Source organism: Callionymus lyra, chromosome 14 (genome assembly GCF_982586985.1).
Source record: "Callionymus lyra chromosome 14, fCalLyr1.hap1.1, whole genome shotgun sequence".
Classification (NCBI taxonomy): Eukaryota; Metazoa; Chordata; class Actinopteri; order Syngnathiformes; family Callionymidae; genus Callionymus; species Callionymus lyra.
The window spans coordinates 6,479,718-6,504,311 of NC_141831.1; the positions used below are offsets into that span (position 1 = coordinate 6,479,718).

General features: G+C 38.5%; 1 protein-coding gene across 1 annotated transcript in view; it reads left to right on the forward strand.

Moving 5' to 3' along the window:
* Positions 1-24,594, forward strand: part of ubl3a (ubiquitin-like 3a) — a 46,258-nt gene that overhangs the window by 17,649 nt on the left and 4,015 nt on the right. The window contains exons 2-3 of the mRNA XM_087807252.1: positions 20,771-20,879; positions 24,060-24,146. Of these exons, the coding sequence (XP_087663378.1) occupies positions 20,771-20,879; positions 24,060-24,146 (196 nt within the window). The remainder of the gene's footprint in view (positions 1-20,770; positions 20,880-24,059; positions 24,147-24,594) is intronic.

Genomic DNA, 24,594 nt, shown 5'->3' on the forward strand with positions numbered 1-24,594 from the left:
GAGAGACCACCTAGGACAGGAGGTGGGGGTGTAAACACATGAGGGGGGGAGATGGATGGGGGAGGTGGCTCTCAAGTGATGGAGGATAATAAGTCAGAGGTGAGTTCTGACATCAAATGGTCACTTCATTAAGGGGCTCGTGGGGGGTCAGTAGCCCACTGTGTGGTTCTGGGTGGTCTTTGTGGTCTTTGTGGTCGCCTCACGCTCACTCAACCACTGACATGTGTCGCCGTGTCCTTTGACTCAGCTCTACTGGGCAGACAACACACCAGGAAGTGACTTTTGAAGGTGTTGTAGGTCATTTGAAAATGAAACATTATTCTCATGTCCCTCATCAGACCCTCCATTGTTGTTCCTGGTATTACTTACGTGCTTTTACCCCAATGACTCCGTGAGGATCTGTAGTATTACTCCACGAGACTCTGTAGTATTACTCTGCGAGGATCTGTATTATTACTCCACGAGACTCTGTAGTATTACTCTGTGAGGCTCTGTAGTATTACTCTGCGAGGCTCTGTAGTATTACTCTGCAAGGCTGTGTAGTATTACTCTCCGAGGCTCTGTAGTATTACCCTGCCAGGCTCTGTAGTATTACTCTGCGAGGCTCTGTAGTATTACTCTGCGAGGCTCTGTAGTATTACTCTGCCAGGCTCTGTAGTATTACTCTGCGAGGCTCTGTAGTATTACTCTCCGAGGCTCTGTAGTATTACTCTGCCAGGCTCTGTAGTATTACTCTGCGAGGCTCTGTAGTATTACTCTGCGAGGCTCTGTAGTATTACTCCACGAGGCTCTGTAATATTATTCTGCGAGGCACTGTAGTATTACTCTGCAAGGCTCTGTAGTATTACTCTGCGAGGCTCTGTAGTATTACTCTCCGAGGCTCTGTAGTATTACTCTGCCAGGCTCTGTAGTATTACTCTGCAAGGCTCTGTAGTATTATTCTGCGAGGCTCTGTAGTATTACTCTGCAAGGCTCTGTAGTATTACTCTGCGAGGCTCTGTAGTATTACTCCACGAGGCTCTGTAATATTATTCTGCGAGGCACTGTAGTATTACTCTCCGAGGCTCTGTAGTATTACTCTGCCAGGCTCTGTAGTATTACTCTGCGAGGCTCTGTAGTATTACTCTGTGAGGCTCTGTAGTATTACTCCACGAGGCTCTGTAGTATTACTCTGCAAGGCTCTGTAGTATTACTCTGCGAGGCTCTGTAGTATTACTCCACGAGGCTCTGTAATATTATTCTGCGAGGCACTGTAGTATTACTCTGCAAGGCTCTGTAGTATTACTCTGCGAGGCTCTGTAGTATTACTCTCCGAGGCTCTGTAGTATTACTCTGCCAGGCTCTGTAGTATTACTCTGCAAGGCTCTGTAGTATTATTCTGCGAGGCTCTGTAGTATTACTCTGCAAGGCTCTGTAGTATTACTCTGCGAGGCTCTGTAGTATTACTCCACGAGGCTCTGTAATATTATTCTGCGAGGCACTGTAGTATTACTCTCCGAGGCTCTGTAGTATTACTCTGCCAGGCTCTGTAGTATTACTCTGCGAGGCTCTGTAGTATTATTCTGCGAGGCTCTGTAGTATTACTCTGCGAGGCTCTGTAGTATTACTCTGCGAGGCTCTGTAGTATTACTCCACGAGGCTCTGTAATATTATTCTGCGAGGCACTATAGTATTACTCTGCCAGACTATGTAGTATTACTCTGCCAGGCTTTGTAGTATTACTCCCTGAGTCTCTGTAGTATTACCCTGCGAGGCTCTGTAGTATTATTCTGTGAGGCTCTGTAGTATTACCCTGTGAGGCTTTGTACTATTACTCCGCGAGCCTTTGTAGTATTACTCTGCAAGGCTTTGTAGTATAACTCTGCGAGGCACTTTAGTATTACTCTGAAAGGCACTATAGTATTTCTCTCCCAGGCTTTGTAGTATTACTCTGTGAGGCTCTGCTTCAAATGATATTTAATTTAGTATAATTTAATGGTGTATAATGGCATAAAGTGTGTGTAAAGTAACAACAGTGACCTCAGAGATGGATCTTCTAAGAGGTCACGTTGTTGTGAGCAGGACTCACCACTGAGTTGAATCCATTAGAGGATTAATGCAGCATCACCTTCCATTTGTCTGTGGTGAGGTTTGCTGGTCGAGATCTTCTTCGTTCCTCTGTTGAGGAACCCTTGAACTCGTAGAGAGTGTGAAGCAGCCACGTCTGAACCCGGAGCTGCAGACGTTGGTGTGAACGTCAGGATGAATATTTGAGGAGAGCCCAGTAGATTTAAGGGTCACCTTCATGCATCGACCTCTTCTCTCCGCTGGGTCAGAACTCTGGTCTCCTCCGGCTCCGTCCACTGGTGACCTTGATCCACCGTCAGCACTTTCTCTCTCTGGCGTCAGATCAGGAGTCGACGCAGCATCAGCGTCACACAAGTCCATGATCTCACTGAAGACCCTCTCCTGACGTCCATGTTCTCACTGAAGACTCTCTCCTGACGTCCATGATCTCACTGAAGACTCTCTCCTGACGTCCATGTTCTCACTGAAGACTCTCTCCTGACGTCCATGATCTCACTGAAGACTCTCTCCTGACGTCCATGATCTCACTGAAGACTCTCTCCTGACGTCCATGTTCTCACTGAAGACTCTCTCCTGACGTCCATGATCTCACTGAAGACTCTCTCCTGACGTCCATGATCTCACTGAAGACTCTCTCCTGACGTCCATGTTCTCACTGAAGACTCTCTCCTGACGTCCATGATCTCATTCAAGACTCTCTCCTGACGTCCATGTTCTCACTGAAGACTCTCTCCTGACATCCATGTTCTCACTGAAGACTCTCTCCTGACGTCCATGTTCTCACTGAAGACTCTCTCCTGACATCCATGTTCTCACTGAAGACTCTCTCCTGACGTCCATGTTCTCACTGAAGACTCTCTCCTGACATCCATGTTCTCACTGAAGACTCTCTCCTGACGTCCATGTTCTCACTGAAGACTCTCTCCTGACGTCCATGATCTCACTGAAGACTCTCTCCTGACGTCCATGATCTCATTCATAGATGTTTCTCTTCCTGAGGAACATTGTCCTCCCTCAGGAGAAGAGCTGCAGCCTCGCCTCAATGAGGTCTGATGTAGGAAACAAAGCCTTTCTGAGTCCAAACATCTGCAGATGCTCCCGACGAGACTTCTTGTCCAGTCGTCTCCTTCGCTCTCCGACGTTCCTCGACAACTTTTCGCTCCTTAACCAGAGGAAGAAGAAGAATTAAATAAGTAGAAAAAAAGAACATATTTTTATTTAAATATTTAACTAAAGGAAGAAGAAGAATTAAATAAAAACAACAACATTTTTTTTTATGTAATTAACTTAAAACAGATTTTTATTTAAATATTTAACCAGAGGAAGAAGAATTAAATTACTACAAAAAAAAATTAAATATATATAATTAATTGAAAACATATTTTATTAAAATATTAAACCAGAGGAAGAAGAAGAATTAAATAAATTAAAAAAAACATTAAATATGTATAATTAATTCAAAACATATTTTATTTAAATATTTGAACAAAGGAAGAAAGAATCCTGATAAAAAAGATGAATTTAAAGTAATTAAATAAAAAGAAAATGAAGTTATTTCAACAAATTATATTCAAAAAATAAAGAATGAATTACATTAAATCAGAAACATCTCTACGATGATCTGTTTGGAGTTTGACTCGTTGGTTCTGAGACCAGGTTCTGGCTCTAGTGTTGGTCGGGGTCTTGGAGCAGGAGTCGCTCGTGCAGGTTCAGATGTAAAGATTGTTTCTGCTCATCATCATCATCATCATCATCATCATCATCATCATCATCATCAGCTGCCGCCTGAAGCTTTTGGAAGATTCTCAAAATCTTCTCCCGTGTCTTTTTGAAGTTTCAACAAACACCGACTTGTTTTCACAGATAATTGACTCCAACAGCTTCTTCTTTGGTGTCTGGAGTTCTATCTTCATCTCATGGAAACAATGCTGTCACGCCGGCTTAAGCGTCGCCCCCCTGTGGAGACACTTTTTTAACGTCTCGTTTCAAGTGGAAAGTTAGTGTGAGACGCCGTTTTCACTGGGTTTAGTTCCAGTTGACCTGATTTCAGGTGCTGGACCAGTAACTGGATCTTCTGTAAATATTTGATCATGTCGTGTCACTCGGTTTACTGAACTGGTTTTCAGTGGATTCCTCCTCGACCTCCCTGTGTTTGTATACATTATATATATATATATTATCGTCTTTTACAGGATTCTTTAGGGGTTTATGGGAAAATATACACTTGAATATTAGAAATATAAAGAAACTTAAATCATATTTTTAATCATAGTTCTTTTATTTTCAATAAATGGTGCGTAAAATAAAATAAAACTAAAATGTACAATAACATACAAATATTCACAGAGTTTGTTCATTTTCGTGTTGCAATTAAACTTCCTGCCGCTAGATGGCAGCAGTCGTTACGTCCTCCGCGAAGCTAAAGCCATGGAAATGTTCAGGGCATTTGTTCATTTTTGTGTTGCAATTAAACTTCCTGCCGCTAGATGGCAGCAGTCGTTACGTCCTCCGCGAAGCTAAAGCCATGGAAATGTTCAGGGCGTTTGTTCATTTTTGTGTTGCAATTAAACTTCCTGCCGCTAGATGGCAGCAGTCGTTATGTCCTCCGCGAAGCTAAAGCCATGGAAATGTTCAGGGCATTTGTTCATTTTTGTGTTGCAATTAAACTTCCTGCCGCTAGATGGCAGCAGTCGTTATGTCCTCCGCGAAGCTAAAGCCATGGAAATGTTCAGGACGTTTGTTCATTTTTGTGTTGCAATTAAACCTCCGGTCGCAGCTTAAGGATGAGTGAAATCCAGGAGATCCTGGCGATGACTGGGGACGAGAGGATACAGTGACTCCATCAGCTTTAAAAGTTGATGTTTAGAAATATTTGAGTTTGAAAACAGATCAAAGCAGTTACCAGTTATTCTTGACCTCCCTTTATTTTTACATAATACATCGTCTTTAATATGTTTTTCTATTTTTATTTATATCCTTGGAATGAGTTTGACTCAAATATTCAAATCATATTTTTAATCATAGTTTTTTTCTTCTTCATAGTTTAATAAATGGTGTGTAAATTTTAAATACAACTAAAATGTAGTATTTACATTCAAATGTTCACAGCGTTTGTTCATTTTCCTGTTGCAATTAAACTTCCTGCCACTAGATGGCAGCGGTCATTACGTCCTCCGGAAGCTATAGCAACGATGAGATCCCGGCGGTGACTGAGGATGAGAGGATACAGTGGCCTCGAGGAAACCGATTGTTTGGATATATTTTTGGTTGCAAAACAAATAAACGCTACGTTACGACTTAAGTTACGACTTAAGTTACTGCTTAGAAAGTTTAACTTTTGACCTCTGGGAAGGTTTTAAGCAGCTCAGGTTTAAATGTCAAACGCGGATCATAATTGTTCTCATAAACCAGTGTTACAGGTTAAATAAATGTATATATAATCTTTATTTTTTACTGTTTTCTATTTGTTACTGCTGGCTTGTCCAGTTCCCTTGTTATCCACGTGGTCCAGGATGTTTATCATTCGAAGTCATCCTTAGATGTAAAAAAAACATCTCATCCTAATCTTTTTGTGTGTGTTTGTGTTCATGAAAAGATGCTCTTGAGGTTTCTTTGTGTAGTATTTATGTCGGTGGACGTGTGTTACTTTAATATGGAGTCGTATCTAAAGGTCTTCTCGTCTCCTGGTTTCAAGAGTGTTTTAAATGCAGACGTGAGCCACTGGACCAAGTGGAGTGCAGGAAACAGCTGAAGCGAGGCCGCGACAGGAAGTGAGCGCGAGATGATCAGGATGTGATGAGCGAGGATTGAACTTCCTGGACGTCAGTGTCAGCAAACACGAGGTTGATCATTGATCCCATTGATGTCACGTTTTTAAACATCAATAAACTTACAATGTAATTTTCTTTCTGAAATAATCCATTTAGTTGAAAGTGTTGAGATATTTTTATAAAGTGTGTGTGAATGGATTTCAGTTTTTCTACAGCAATAATTAAAAAAAAGACATGTTTTTTCAACAGTGGTGTAAGAAGAAAATCTGAATTTAAACATTGTGATATTTTTTTATCCATGATACTGTCTCGATATTCAACATTTTTAGATAATACACAAATATAATACAATAATAATAATTTGGCTTTCAAATTAAATTAGATGTTTCCTCATAGTTATTTTATTTTATTGTATTGTTAACTATTGTATATTTAAAACAAACTAAATAATTATTTAATCTACAGTGGGAATGAAAATGTTCAGGACATTTGTTCATTTTTGTGTTGCAATTAAAACTTCCGGTCACAGCTAAAAGAATAGTGAAATCCACAAGATCCTGGCGATAACTGAGGACAAGAGGATACAGTGAGTCCAGCAGCTTTTAAAGCTGATGTTTGGACGTATTTTGGTTTGAAAAAAAATGAAAGCAGATTTGACTTCGTCAAGAGTCATGTGGTCTGTAAATACTACAACACCAGAGTCAAGTACTGGACAATACTACACATATATACTTGTTACTACACTATCACAACACCAGAGTCAAGTACTGGACAATACTACAAATATATACTTGTTACTACACTATCACAACACCAGAGTCAAGTACTGGACAATACTACAAATATATACTTGTTACTACACTATCACAACACCAGAGTCAAGTACTGGAAAAAATACTACACATATATACTTGTTACTACACTATCACAACACCAGAGTCAAGTACTCGACAATACTACAAATATATACTTGTTACTACACTATCACAACACCAGAGTCAAGTACTCGACAATACTACACATATATACTTGTTACTACAGTATCACAACACCAAAGTCAAGTACTGGACAATACTACACATATATACTTGTTACTACACTATCACAACACCAGAATCAAGTACTCGACAATACTACACATATATCCTTGTTACTACAGTATCACAACATCAGAGTCAAGTACTGGACAATACTACACATATATACTTGTTACTACACTATCACAACACCGGAGTCAAGTACTGGACAATACTACACATATAGCCTTGTTACTACAGTATCACAACATCAGAGTCAAGTACTGGACAATACTACACATATATACTTGTTACTACAGTATCACAACACCAGAGTCAAGTACTGGACAATACTACACATATATACTTGTTACTTCACTATCACAACACCAGAGTCAAGTACTGGACAATACTACACATATATACTTGTTACTACACTATCACAACACCGGAGTCAAGTACTGGACAATACTACACATATATCCTTGTTACTACAGTATCACAACATCAGAGTCAAGTACTCAAATAAAACGGATAAAAACACAAAAAAGTGAAGTTGCTAGTTGTCGATTCTTCAAAACTGTTTTTTTCTCAAAGCTCTGAATCTGTAGAAGCTTTTATTTTGAAGTTCTGAATGAAACAACTATTCTATTGATGTCATTGTTAATATTTGATTCTCACTTTATATTCACATTATAATAACACTGAGCTCCAGCTGCAGAAGTAATATTCCACAAACATGATAAACCCCTGATATTTTTGATATTTTCTGAGTTTTTTTCATGAATTTCTATCGTGTGTTGACGTCATTAGAAACAACACAGACTTGTACTCGTCATGGTTTGACACTCAAGGCAGTGAAAAACATTCTAAACCTTCGAGTCGGACGAGGGTCTGTGGTTCGACTCTTACATCTCGTGTTTAATGATTCATGTCCTTTAATAGAGTCCCGGCAGGAACTTTCTGCTTGTTTTGATCACCCGGTGAAAAAGACCATGTCCTTGGGGTCATGACCCCAGATACCTATTAGATAAGACATTGATTTCACACGACGGCCTCTGCCAAGAAGCCGGTGTGTTATCTTGTCGTCTGACGAGCAGATGATTCTAGGAGAGTCTCAGGAAACGTCGGTTCTTGGAGCAGACGCTCGGATTTTAGTGACGTTCCCCCAAAAAAACACCATCTGGACCCGTGAGTCATTCTAGAGATAGATTCCTCACCCTCGGCGCTTGTTTGCTGTGGTGTTTTGGGAAGTCTATCGCCACCTGCTGTTCTATTGAGGTAATTGCAATCATTGATATTTCAAATGCTAAAACAAAAATGCTCTTGAGGGCCTCATGAAATGAGTTGTCAGGCTGGATCCCAGCGAGCCTTCACAGCAGTGCCATGTACAGGCAGATTCAACTAAAGTGTGTATTTGTGTGTGTGTGTTGTTGTGATGTGTGACTCTATTGTATCATCAGTGTGTGTGTGTTGTTGTGATGTGTGACTCTATTGTATCAACAGTGTGTGTGTTGTTGTGATGTGTGACTCTATTGTATCATCAGTGTGTGTGTGTGTGTTGTTGTGATGTGTGACTCTATTGTATCATCAGTGTGTGTGTTGTTGTGATGTGTGACTCTATTGTATCATCAGTGTGTGTGTTGTTGTGATGTGTGACTCTATTGGATCATCAGTGTGTGTGTGTGTTGTTGTGATGTGTGACTCTATTGGATCATCAGTGTGTGTGTGTGTTGTTGTGATGTGTGACTCTATTGTATCATCAGTGTGTGTGTGTTGTTGCGATGTGTGACTCTATTGTATCATCAGTGTGTGTGTGTTGTTGTGATGTGTGACTCTATTGTATCATCAGTGTGTGTGTGTGTTGTGATGTGTGACTCTATTGTATCATCAGTGTGTGTGTTGTTGTGGCGTGTGACTCTATTGGATCATCAGTGTGTTTGTGTGTTGTTGTGATGTGTGACTCTATTGTATCATCAGTGTGTGTGTGTTGTTGTGATGTGTGACTCTATTGTATCATCAGTGTGTGTGTGTTGTTGTGATGTGTGACTCTATTGTATCATCAGTGTGTGTTTGTTTTTGTGATGTGTAACTCTATTGTATCAACAGTGTGTGTGTGTTGTTGTGATGTGTGACTCTATTGTATCATCAGTGTGTGTGTGTTGTTGTGATGTTTGACTCTATTGTATCATCAGTGTGTGTGTGTTGTTGTGATGTGTGACTCTATTGTATCATCAGCGTGTGTGTTTGTTGTGATGTGTGACTCTATTGTATCATCAGTGTGTGTTTGTACAAAACTCTCTCTTAATTGAAATATTGACATTAGAAAATGATCTTAAGCTCCGCCCACTGAAAACACTTTCTGTAGATGAAATCTTGTTGACCATAACCACGCCCACTCTGCTGCGATTGGTCAAGCATTGGAGGTTTGACACCGCCCGTCATCGATCCCCGAAGTCTCCACCTCCAAGGGACTCGTTGTATAAACAAAGCGGGGCGTGATCACAGCTGGCTGGAGGAGGAGTGAAGCCATTATTACGTCATAACGGACTCTCGTAACCTCTCGTTCGCCCAGATTTCAGAGCAACTTTATAAAGTAATAAAGTGTAAAACATGGTCGTGATGAGAAGTTACTGCGTCTTGGAGAGAAAGATTGAACATGATCTTTAAGGTAGTTAAGATAGTTATCCAGGTGGTTTTAATAAGTTATAAAGTCTTGTTTCTTCGAATGGAGAGAAAAGGTTTGCAGAACCAAGACGGCGTCAGGTGTCATCGAGGACCGAAAGGTCACGAATGTATTCTTGAAGGTACTGTAGCAGAAACGTGAGCCATTTTTTTGTTGGAAAAAATGTCAATGATTAGCTTCGACCCTCGGCTCTGTGTCAACACTGACCCTCTCAGTGTGACCCACAAACACATGGACCCGTCGATGCCTTGTGTCCAGTCTCGGGTTCTGATCGGGTTCTATCACCGTCCCCGTGGACGTCACTCGTCTGGTCGTCTCTCGCTGCGTCGCAGCGTCTTTGTCCAACACAATGAGTCGCCACGTCATGGATGTTGTTTTCCGTCGACCACGTGTGGCGTATTACAGGGTGTCGGCAAGAAGTGGCTCAGAACCCGACACACCCGCCATTATGTGTAAGTGGCTGGTGAGACGGTGAAGACAGTGAAGACGGTGAAGACAGTGAAGACGGTGAAGACGGTGAAGAGGGTGAAGACGGTGAAGACGGTGAAGACGGTGAAGACGGTGAAGACGGTGAAGACGGTGAAGAGGGTGAAGACGGTGAAGACGGTGAAGACGGTGAAGAGGGTGAAGACGGTGAAGACGGTGAAGACAGTGAAGACAGTGAAGAGGGTGAAGACGGTGAAGACGGTGAAGACGGTGAAGACGGTGAAGACGGTGAAGACAGTGAAGAGGGTGAAGACGGTGAAGACGGTGAAGACAGTGAAGACAGTGAAGAGGGTGAAGAAGGTGAAGACGGTGAAGACAGTGAAGACAGTGAAGACAGTGAAGAGGGTGAAGACGGTGAAGACGGTGAAGACAGTGAAGACAGTGAAGACAGTGAAGAAGGTGAAGACGGTGAAGAAGGTGAAGACGGTGAAGACGGTGAAGACAGTGAAGACAGTGAAGAGGGTGAAGAAGGTGAAGACGGTGAAGAGGGTGAAGACGGTGAAGACGGTGAAGACAGTGAAGACAGTGAAGACAGTGAAGAAGGTGAAGACGGTGAAGAAGGTGAAGACGGTGAAGACGGTGAAGACAGTGAAGACAGTGAAGAGGGTGAAGACGGTGAAGACGGTGAAGACAGTGAAGACAGTGAAGAGGGTGAAGAAGGTGAAGACGGTGAAGACAGTGAAGACAGTGAAGACAGTGAAGAAGGTGAAGACGGTGAAGAAGGTGAAGACGGTGAAGACGGTGAAGACAGTGAAGACAGTGAAGACAGTGAAGAGGGTGAAGAAGGTGAAGACGGTGAAGACAGTGAAGACAGTGAAGACAGTGAAGAGGGTGAAGAAGGTGAAGACGGTGAAGACAGTGAAGACGGTGAAGAGGGTGAAGACGGTGAAGACGGTGAAGACGGTGAAGACGGTGAAGAGGGTGAAGAGGGTGAAGAGGGTGAAGACAGTGAAGACAGTGAAGACAGTGAAGACGGTGAAGACGGTGAAGACGGTGAAGACGGTGAAGACGGTGAAGAGGGTGAAGACGGTGAAGACGGTGAAGACGGTGAAGACGGTGAAGAGGGTGAAGACGGTGAAGACGGTGAAGACGGTGAAGAGGGTGAAGACGGTGAAGACGGTGAAGACGGTGAAGACGGTGAAGTCACCAAACTGAAAACTCAAACTCAAGTGTTTGAACTTGTTATTCAGGAGCGTATGACGTGACGTGACGTGTGTTTAAATATTAACTTGTTAGAGAAGATTTTAACTTTTTTAAGTCGTACAAATAATGAAATATGACGAGATGGTCGAGGCCTAGTTACTGTTGAGTCCTTTTTTAAACCTTTATTTGATTTAAACATGGATTATTCTCTCTATAATAAGATCTATTTTTATTCCTTTTTTTTTTAAAACCATTCTTCACATTGTATTTGTACATGAGTGTATGTTTTCATATATATTACTATTGTCGATATTTGATACATTAAGGATGAAGAAAATACCCCAAATTTAGAATGTATTTATATTAATTTAAACCTTTATATATATATTTTTTTATTACAATTAACATTATCATCCTCATACAAGTTAAATATTTACAATAAAAACATGTGTACAAACAGAAACTGTGATAACAAGTGTCATGTCTGAGGTAGTACAAGAAATAATTAAGTATTTATCTCGGGTGGTAGCAATACCTTTGAAAATGGATATCGTATTTGTATAGAACATTTTACTATTGATACTACGTTTGAGTTTTGATACATTTGACATCCCTAATATGTAGTATATACCTGGTCTAGAAAGGCGCTATATAAATAGAGATTATTATTATTATTATTATTATATACATGCACCTTTATTATGGTTATTCTCTTTTATATTATTTTTAATTCTGTTACACAAAAATGCAAATTCTTTTAACAGACACGAACAGTAAATGTATATTGTTGATCTACTAGGTGAATAAAGCTCAATTTAAATCAATTTTTATCACTTAAATGATACATATATAAATAAATAATACATTTAGTATTCACTAAAACATGTATTGTAGTGTTATAAACTCACCTTTTCCATTTCTTTTTTTATATATATTTTATTGACATGACTATGGATAACAAAACATCGTACACACATTTGAATCTTATCATCCATCCATCCATCCATCCATCCATCTATCCATCCATCCATCCATCCATCTATCATCCATCCATCTATCATCCAGCTATCATCCATCCATCTATCATCCATCCATCTATCATCCATCCATCCATCCATCCATCCATCCATCCATCCATCCATCCATCCATCCATCCATCCATCCATCCATCCATCCATCCATCCATCCATCCATCCATCCATCCATCCATCCATCCATCTATTATCCATCTATCATCTATCCATCTATCATCCATCTATCATCCATACATCCATCCATCCATCTATCTATTCAGTTATCCATCCGTCCATCCATCCATCCATCCATCCATCCATCCATCCGTCCATCCGTCCATCCATCCATCCATCCATCCATCCATCCATCCATCCATCCATCCATCCATCCATCCATCCATCCATCCATTTATCGTCCATCTATCATCCATCTATCATCCATCTATCATCCATCTATCATCCATCTATCATCCATCCATCCATCCATCCATCCATCCATCCATCCATCCATCTATCTATTCAGTTATCCATCCGTCCATCCGTCCGTCCATCCATCCATCCATCCATCCATCCATCCATCCATCCATCCATCCATCCATCCATCCATCCATCCATCCATCCATCCATCCATCCATCCATCCATCCATCCATCCATCCATCCATCCATCCATCCATCCATCCATCCATCCATCCATCCATCCATCCATCCATCCATCCACCCATCCATCCATCCATCCATCCATCTATCATCTATCATCTATCATCTATCATCTATCATCTATCATCCATCCATCCATCCATCCATCCATCCATCCATCCATCCATCCATCCATCCATCCATCCATCCATCCATCCATCCATCCATCCATCCATCCATCCATCCATCTATTTTCTTTTTATATATATTTTATTGACATGACTATGGATAACAAAACATCGTACACACATTTGAATCTTTTCTTTATTTTTTGCGTACAGTCCTTCTCTGTAATACTTTGAAGTATTAAAGTATGAGCAAGATTTCCATCTTTGCGTACTAATCGTGGTGTATTCTCTACTTTCAACTAATTATCTTCGTCTCTGTCGCTCATTTCACATTAAAGCAAAAGATCTCCATCAGCAGCTGAAGCTCACGCGTCTCACGCCGACTGCCAGGATTACAAATCCATGCCCTCGGCTTTGTTTGCTCTCAGTCATCGCTTATGTAACCGCTGGTCACGTGACGGGAACAGACTCATTAAATACATACAGGATTGTTTTTTTTGTCGTCATGTCGTCGGCGGTCGGATTCCCAGCCCTGAAGACCAGGGTCTGGCCACGCCCACTTCTCCCGGATTTCATTCGCGGTCGACGCCGACGACCGTAGACTTGGTCTGGAAGTGGATCTGATGTGGATCTGACGTGGAAGACGTCCTGCTCCGAACAGTCGCCCGCAGAGAGATACGAGTGTGGCCTTCGCCGAGGAATAATTATAGACGGCATTGAATTTCCTGCTCGCCACCGCCAGCGGCGTTTGACCGGCACGTGTTCACAGCCGCGGCGTCACTGGGCCTGATGATACGGGGTCACCTTAGCAACGTGTGGGTCTCACTTCAATCGCCTTCATATCCGATCTCTAGAGCAACTTTCCGTGGAGATCGGAATCTCTGTCAGTGGGGCGGTTGTAGAAATACTTTTTTTCAGTGTAGTATTGCAAAATGTTAAAAATGTACTTCAATTAAAAAAAAAAAATAGGGTCGTAGTTGTTAAAAAAAACCTAACAACATGACAACTTAACAAGTTTGTTTGCTAAGATTTCAGAAAAGATTCTTTCACTCTCCTCAGTGTCGATGCTTTGGACCAGTCGCTGCAGGAGCCATAGTTTTGAAATCGACATCGATAAATATATATATAATTTGCTGTATTAAGAGGGAGAGATTTTCAGTTTTGATTGAACCTTCAAATGACAGATTTTGACAGTTTAAAACTTTAATAAATACTCAATACCACAAGTGTTTTTTAAAAGAAAATATTCTAAAATAATCTGTTAAAACACGAAGAAATTAAAAGACAAAAAACATTCATGATGAAGCAAAAATACACATTAAAGCAACGTATAATTGCTACTACATAGACAAAACAACATAAAAATAACTAAAATAAATACTAAAACTGGCATAAATACAACCACATTAGAAATCCATGCTCAAATTATAAAACACAACTACTAAATCTACTACATACAGAGTCAAAACAAAGTCAACATATTCAAAATAAACACTAAAACTGGCATAATTACAACCACATTACAGATCCATGTTAATAAGTTTACAGCATGAACTACTAAAACTACTACATACACAGTCAAAACAACATCAAAATAACTAAAATAAACACTAAAACATGCATAACGACAACCACATTACAGATTCATGCTAACAATTAAAAAACACAACTACTAAATCTACTACATACACATTCAAAACAAAGCCAAAATATCTAAAATAAACAATAAAACTCTCATAATTACAACCACATTACAGATCCATGCTCATAATTATAAAACACAACTACTAAAACTACTACATACAGAGTCAAAACAAAGTCAGAACAAAGTCAGAACGCTTAAAAAATATATATATATATATGCATAACTACAAGTTTTGAGATTGACATCGATCGCTTCAGTTCCTATCGTCTGTTTAACCAATCACTGCCTTGGACTGATGTTCGACCCGCCCACTTCATTTGCATACGGACAACAAAATTGAATTAATGTATAAATAAAAGTCAAAATGTTTAAATGACAAAATATGTATTTATACGTAAAACAGCTCCATTCTTTGACAACAATTAAATTAGAAGTAATTTATTTATTTTGACATTTTTACATATTGATATTTATCCACACATTTATTTATACATTTTGTTACGTATTTATAAATTTATTTTGACATTTATGCATTTGTTTATATATATTTATACTTTTATACACATATTTTGTTAATAAAAATACAAAAGAAATCTGATTAAAATATTTAAATAAAATAATTATTGAATATTATATTTTAAGAAATAATTTCTTTAAAACGATGTAATGCAAACAAAATACATATTTAAAAATAATAATCATTTAGTTTATCAGAAATAAAAAATATATAATATATCTTCAAATGCTAATAAAACACATTCGGTAAAATTTGGAAAGAAAATAATCGGAATAATTATGTATACTTTATTTTAAGAACGAAATGATGCTAAACACCATATTTTGTTAAAAACCATAAAAATACAGAAAAATCGTGTTGAAACATTTATATAGTATTATTCGTCATATTACATTTTGAGAAAAGTAAAGGTTACAAATCGTGAGAAACGGAATCTTGATTTATGAACTGAACTTGAAGTGATAGGGTTGGAATTATTAGGAGAGAAATCAGTTTTTTGTAGCTTAAATTTGAAACAAGAACATGTTACACAGACAGGAAGTACTCTGGGTAAATATTGCGAGCACTTCCTGTCTACTGGAAGCTTGATTTTCACTTGAAATTAACGAGTTAGAATTAGGATAACGATAGATTGTCAGACGATTCATTTTAAAACGAACTAGCCGAGACCTATGGAGCCGTTTGTGTATCTTTAAAAAAAAAGTATAGTTCTTGAACCGTTAGCGAAGTGAAGTATCGGTATTGAAGATTTTTCAATCGATAACCAGCCCTACTGACGTGAGTAAGTACCTTAATCGTATTATTGATCCAATACAAAAATGACTTGAGATTTGTACAATGTGTTATTTTATTTCTCTTAGAATTAATCTCATGAAGTTGGTTTTGAAAATGGAAGTAAAAATGTTCCATTGATACTGTTCTACCGTCAGTAGTACTTGTTCTATCGACCATGATTTTAATAACCACGAGCAACTAAAAATACCTTCTCTGGCAGAAAGCGAAGACAATTAGAAGCGGTATTTAAAAATAGAGCTCAGTAAGAAGGTCAAAGAGCCTCCAGACGTCTCTGACCGTGAACTTTGAGTCACGACCGAAGAGAAGACGACGAAGACGTCACACAGTCCTGCTTGAGAGTCAGAAGTCGAGTCGTTATGAAGAAGTAAACGTTAGCATTTACTGCTGCATTAACGTGTCGACGTGGATTTAGCTCGAGACAGATTCTCTTTATGTAACGTAAACATATATTTTACTGTATATTGTCTTTTTTCACTGCTTTCTTTATTGTTCTACTATTATTTTTTTGTTTGTGCTCGTTTTTTCACTTATATTATCTTTAGATAACGTAATTTTTTTGAATAAATGAATGAATGTATATCCATCAATCCATCCATCCATCCATCCATCCATCCATCCATCCATCCATCCATCCATCCATCCATCCATCCATCCATCCATCCATCCATCCATCCATCCATCCATCCATCCATCCATCCATCCATCCATCTATCTATCCATTTATACATCCATCAATGATCCATCCAGCCAACCATAATCCATCCATCCATCCATCCATCCATCCATCCATCCATCCATCCATCCATCCATCCATCCATCCATCCATCCATCCATCCATCCATCCATCCATCCATCCATCCATCCATCCATCCATCCATCCATCCATCCATCCATCCATCCATCCATCCATCCATCCATCTATCTATCCATTTATACATCCATCAATCATCCATCCAGCCAACCATATTCCATCAATCCATCCATCCATCCATCCATCCCTCCCTCCCTCCATCCATCCATCCATCCATCCATCCATCCAACGTTTTGTATTTATCTTGGTAATAAGAACGAACCGCATCACAAATGTTTATGCTTTATTTCTGTTATTAAGTTCTGACATAAAGTTCAAAGAAAGAAAAGTCTCTAATGATGAAAATAGTAAAAAAACAAACAAACGCAACATTTTTATATTTCACTTCTGTTTTTCAGGACAAAAACTAGCTGAAGTTGAATGAAAGTTAAAAAAGTAAAGGGATGACCGATGGAAACGAATCAACTATTATCTTAAATGAACTCTAGTGTATCGCGTGCATGGACTCGTGCGACGGAAACGCTTGTAATTGCGACACATTTGTGATCGAGTTTGTCTCCTGAAGCTCTGAGGCGTCAGTGAGGAGAAGCGTTCAGAGCAGGAGGAGGTTGAGGATCACAGGTGATCAGAGGTGAGACCACGAGTCTGTTGGAGGTTTGAAACCTTCGTTGCATTCCTGTGAAGCCTGCAGAGAAGATGATGGACGGAGCAGGGAGGAGGAGGAGGAGGAGGAGGAGGAGGAGGGAAGCGAGGGATGGAGTTGCTGCAGGACGACGATGCGAAGTGACACACCAGCGATGGGGGAGGAGGAGGAGGAGGAGGAGGAGGTGTGTTCTTGCAGAGGTGTTATCAGGCTAAGCCGACCACTAGCGGTCGCCATGGTGACTCTATGGTAACCACCAGGTGTTTAACTATGAAAGTACAAAGAGGTTAAACCTCTCGTAATGTGAGTGAAGTTGTTTTTGAAGTCGTGGAAACTATTTTGGGAATCACTCAGCGGCAGATATCTGGAGTAAAACACCAACTTAATGTTTATAAACATCATGAAAACATTTTATAGTTATTTTCAGACAAGACGTATTCATTTCCAAATAAAGCTGAGTTGTTTTGTGAAAAAAACATTCTTATACTACAATATGTTTAACCAGAGCTTTATATATATATAAATATTTTCTTAAATATATATATTATTTGCCATATTAAGTAGGATTTTCAGTTTTAATTGATCCTTCAAATGACAGATTTTGACAGTTCAAACTTTAATAAATACTACATTTTAAAGGTTTAAAAAAAGACACATTTTTATCTAAAAGAAAATAGAACATAAACTTGTTATGATAAAACATAATATAAAACAGTTAGGAGTACTAAGAAACAACTACTAAGAGTACTACATACACAGTCAAAACAAAGTCAAAATATCTCAAATAAACACTAAAACTGGCATAATTACAACCACATTACAGATCCATGCTTATAGTTATACAGCATGAACTACTAAAACTACTACATACACAGTCAAAACAACATCAAAATAACTAAAATGAACACTAAACATGCATAATTACAACCACATTACAGATCCATACTAGCAATTATAAAACACAAATACTAAATCTATTACATACACAGTAAAAAAAAGTCAAAATATCTAAAATACACACTAAAACTGGCATAACTTCAACCACATTACAGATCCTTACTAACAATTATAAAACACAACTACTAAGAGTACTACATACACAGTCAAAACAAAGTCAAAATATCTAAAATACACACTAAAACATGGCATAATTACAACCACATTACAGATGCATGCTTATAATAATACAGCATAAACTACTATAACTACTACATAGACAGTCAAAGCAACATCAAAATGACACATTTAACTGTTTTAATTGAACTTTTGAAATGATAGATGTTGATGTCAAACATTAACATAAAAACTTTAAAAATAAAATCAATAATTGAAGTAAAAACATCAGTAAAGAAGCCAATCAAACTGACCTTGTGTTTTATCTCTGGCTAGTATCAATGACTAGTATCTTTATAGTTCATTCTAACTAGTCAATGACTGATGATTTCCCGAAACTCGTGTCCAAATGTTAATAAATGGTAATAAATGGTAATAAAGAGGCAGTTCTTCTTTTAATCTATCTATCTATTTATCTCCTGAGCTTCAACCTCGTGGTCAAGACTTCACTTAAATATGATAATCAGTGTTATGTGCTTTTGTGTGTAGATGTGTGTGTGTGTGTGTGTGTGTGTGTGTGCGCGTCTCCTCCGAGGCCTAAACCTTTAAGCTGATTCGATAACATGCTTATGTGTTTGAAGCCACTGGTGTGAGCCGTGTTACATCACGGCGAGTGTGTCTGTCACTCAAGCGTGGGGTCGCCGGGCGGCGGTCGAGGGTCGGCGAACAGATGCCGCGCACATGCAAATACACTTGGAACCGCGTCGCACACGTGACGCGCCGGAGCACGTGAAGCGTTGTGTTGCCGGACGACGTTGTGTGTTTCTGATCATGCGATGAATAGAAGGTTGGACTGGATGAGTCAGCGAGTTCAGATACGACTTTGACCTTTGAGACGTTGTTGTGTTCTTGGACGTTCACTCGTTATAGTGTGTGTTTTGAGTTGACATTTCATCTTGAGGTTTTTTTACACTGTACTTACTGCCATATTTCTGGAACCGTTGTCTACTCTCGACAACGCACAACTTGTAACCACAAAAATTCCACTTCCTGTTGTTTGTTTTCTGATTTAATCCGGCGTCGTCCGGGTGTTTGGGATTATTAATCTGTTCTGCTGCATCTACTGTCAAATTAGACCTTATGTTAAAGTTAATATCAAGTGACAAAACACAATCAGAACAACAAAATAAGCACTAAAATTACTTAAACTACAACCACATTACAGATCCATGCTAACGATTATATAACACAACTACTAAAAGGACTATATAGACTGTCAAAACGACATCAAAATAATACAAATAAATACTTAAACGGGTATAACTACAACCACATTACAGATGCATGTTAACAATGATAAAACACAACTACTAAATCTACTACAAAGACAGTCAAAGCATCATCACAATAACACACAAACACTAAAACTGGCATAATTACAACCACAGTACATATCCATACTTGTAATTATACAGCATAATTAATAAACCTACTACATAGACCATCAAAACAACATCAAACTAACCAAAATAAACACTAAAACATGCATAGCTACAACCACATTAGAGATCCATGCTAACGAGTATAAATCACAACTACTAAGAGTACTACATAGTCAGTCAAAACAACACCACAATAATACAAATAAACACTAAAACTGGCATAATTACAACCACATTACTGATCCATACTTATAATTATACACCATAACTACTAAAGCTACTACATAGACCGTCAAAACAACATCAAACAAACTAAAATAAACACTAAAACTGGCATAACTACAACCACATTACAGATCCATGTTAACAATGATAAAACACAACTACTAAATATACTACATAGACAGTCAAAACAACATCAAACTAAATAAAATAAACACTAAAACATGCATAACTACAACCACATTAGAGATCCATGCTAACAAGTATGAAACACAACTACTACATAGCTAACCATAACAACTGTCTTGATAACTAAAACTAGCATAGCTACAAGCACATTATAGATCCATGCTAAACGAGTAAAACTACAAAAGTAGCACAAAAATGAACAGAACAATATGACAAAAACACAATATGTTTGGAAACTACAACAAATACCTACAGACCAAAAGAGACACAAAACAACAACCTTAACAACACTATAATTAATACTACTATTCACAGCTACTAAGAGTCACAGCAAAACATAACAATTTCAACAAATACAAAATATAATACCAGGACAAATGCGTCATCAAACACGGAAACAACCATAGATTGCTCAAAAATGAAAATATAAACACAATCACTGTAGCAACCGACGCACAAACTCTCTGCTGTGATGCAACTCTTGCTCATGTTTTCTCTTTGTTGCAGATAAACCTGCGACTAATCCTGGTCAGCGGGAAGACGAAAGAATTCCTCTTCTCACCCAACGACTCTGCAGCCGACATCGCCAAACATGTTTACGACAACTGGCCGATGGGTGAGTCGACACGCTGATGAAAGATGTCACAATACTGTTTAGAGAACTTGATAGAGTCAGGCAAACTTCACCAGGGATTTACCGTTATGTTTTTTATGGTACAGATACTCTGAGTATTAACAGATACTTGAGTATTAACGGATACAGCTACTTTGAGTATTAACAGATACTGATACTTTGAGTATTAACAGATACTGATACTTTGAGTATTAACAGATACAGCTACTTTGAGTATTAACAGGTACAGCTACTTTGAGTATTAACAGGTACAGCTACTTTGAGTATTAACAGATACTGATACTTTGAGTATTAACAGGTACAGCTACGTTGAGTATTAACAGATACTGATACTTTGACTATATCAGATACAGCTACTTTGAGTGTTAACAGATACAGCTACTTTGAGTATTAACAGATACTGATACTTTGACTATATCAGATACAGCTACTTTGAGTATTAACAGATACAGCTACTTTGAGTATTAACAGATACTGATACTTTGAGTATTAACAGATACTGATACTTTGAGTATTAACAGATACTGATACTTTGAGTATTAACAGGTACAGCTACTTTGAGTATTAACAGATACTGATACTTTGTGTATTAACAGATACAGCTACTTTGAGTATTTACAGATACAGCTACTTTGTGTATTAACAGATACTGCTACTTTGAGTATTAACAGACACTGATACTTTGAGTATTAACAGATACTGATACTTTGCGTATTAACAGATACTGATACTTTGAGTATTAACAGGTACAGCTACTTTGAGTATTAACAGATACTGATACTTTGAGTATTAACAGGTACAGCTACTTTGAGTATTAACAGATACTGATACTTTGAGTATTAACAGATACTGATACTTTGAGAAGTAACAGATACTGATACTTTGAGTATTAACAGATACCGATACTTTATAATTAACAGATACTGATACTTTAAATATTAAGAGATATCAATACTTTGAGTATTAATCGAAACTTTGAGTATTAGAAGATACCAGGACTGTGAGTATTAAGGGATCGCAATGAGAATTTACAGATGCTAATCATCTGAGTATTTACATTTGACAGTATTTTGTTAAATAAAATACCACTAAATGTGCAATATAATGAAGAATACTTGAAGAATACTTGTGTTGCTGTTCTTCTGTTCAATTAAACCTCTGTTTGAGAGAATGTTCTCAGTGACTCTATGAAGGTTCACAGTACGTTCTGTTCTTCACACTCACGACCATCATCCTCTGACCTCACAGCTCATTAGCATCACTAGTGACGGCGCTCACGGCCGATCACATGTCCGTCCGATCGGCACGAGCTCACAGAAGCGTTTGATCGCGGAGGTGAAGGTTGTTATTATTGTTATTGGATCGACTCCTCGCTGACGGTGAGCAGCAGCTCGACATCTGGACGGCAGATCCTGCTGCCGTTTGTTTTCTCGACTCAGACTCTGCTCCTCACACGTCATCACTTCACTCCCACAAACATTCCTCGTTAACTTCAGTGAGAACGACAAACACATGGAAGTACACGGTCACCAGGGGGCGCTACTCACTGAAGGATCTGTTAATGCTCGACAATTATTCCTTGTTACTCTGTGAGTCTGACGGTGAAGCTTTGAGCTGCTTTAAGAGATTAGTCCGTGAACTACCGCTTCCATACATCAATCATCAGTAACATGTCTTATTTACCCAGAGTCCCGCAGGGTTTATTGGCAAGAGTCAAAACAACATCAAACCAACTAAAATAAACAATAAAACTGTCATTACTACAACCACATTACAGATCCATGCTAACAAGTTTAAAACACAACTACTAAGAGTACTACATATACTGTCAAAACAACATCAAACTACCTAAAATAAACACTAAAACTGTCATAACTACAACCACATTACAGATGTCATGCTAATAATTATAAAACACAACAACTAAGAGGACTACATAAAATGCCAAAACAACATCAAACTAACTAAAATAAACACTAGAACTGGCATAACTACAACTACATTATATATTCCATGCTAATAATTATAAAATACAACTACTAAGAGTACTACATAGACTGTCAAAACATCATCGGAATAACTAAAATAAACACTAAAACTGTCATAACTACAACCACATTACAGATCCATGCTAACAAGTTTAAAACACAACTACTAAGAGTACTACATATACTGTCAAAACAACATCAAACTAACTAAAATAAACACTAAAACTGTCATAACTACAACCACATTACATACCCATGCTAATAATTATAAAACACAACTACTAAGAGTACTACATATACTGTCAAAACAACATCAAACTACCTAAAATAAACACTAAAGCTGTCATAACTACAACCACATTACAGATGTCATGCTAATAATTATAAAACACAACAACTAAGAGGACTACATAAAATGCCAAAACAACATCAAACTACCTAAAATAAACACTAAAACTGCCATAACTACAACCACATTACAGATAACATGCTAATTATTATAAAATAAAACTACTAAGAGTACTACATACACTGTCAAAACAACATCAAACTAGCTAAAATAAACACTAAAACTGTCATAACGACAACCACATTACAGATAACATGCTAATTATTATAAAATAAAACTACTAAGAGTACTACATACACTGTCAAAACAACATCAAACTAACTAAAATAAACACTAGAACTGTCATAACTACAACTACATTATATATTCCATGCTAATAATTATAAAATACAACTACTAAGAGTACTACATAGACTGTCAAAACAACATCGGAATAACTAAAATAAACACTAAAACTGTCATAACTACAACCACATTACAGATGTCATGCTAATAATTATAAAACACAACTACTAAGAGTACTACATAGACTGTCAAAACAACATCAAACTAACTAGAATAAAAACTAAAACTAGCATAACTACAACCACATTACAGATCCATGCTAACAAGTTTAAAACACAACTACTAAGAGTACTACTTACACAGTCAAAACAACATCAGACTAACTAAAATAAACACTAAAACATGCATAACCATATAGGAGTAGGAAAAACCAGAGTGAAACCAGAATTTCTCTATAAAATGTTTAATGTTTTCGTTGTGTTATCCTCAACTAAACTATGTTTGTTTTGTTTAATCGGGATGTTCTTGGTTGTGTTCCAGACTGGGAGGAAGAGCAGGTCAGCAGTCCCAACATCCTGCGGCTGATCTACCAGGGACGCTTTCTACACGGCAACGTAACACTAGGAGGTGAGCAGAGACTCGCTGAGAGACAGAATCACTGCAGTGTGTCGCTGGAAACTTCTTTGCTGTTCTGCTGTTTTTCTCCCCCTGGAGCCTCAGGAACAGAGGAACCTCAGTGCTCCGGACAAGCCGGCTTTGATGGAGCGAGGGAGAGGAAATGGAGGAGAAGAGAGTGGTCAGGAAAGGGGCACTAAGAGAGGATGCCTTCGTTCAGAGCCTCCTCCGGGGTTCGGAGACTCTCTGAGACTTCGTTGACGACCGGAGCTCTCGTTGCTATCGGATCATTTTGTCGTATCTGACTCGTTGAAAAAAAAAACAGTCGTTTCCCCAGAAAAAACTGCTATTTCTGGCAGCGATCCCACCTCTGACGCCGACAGGATGTGACCGGTTCTGATGTCGCTCTCGCGTGGTGAGGCGGACGTAACATTATGACCATGCGCCGGATACTTGGATA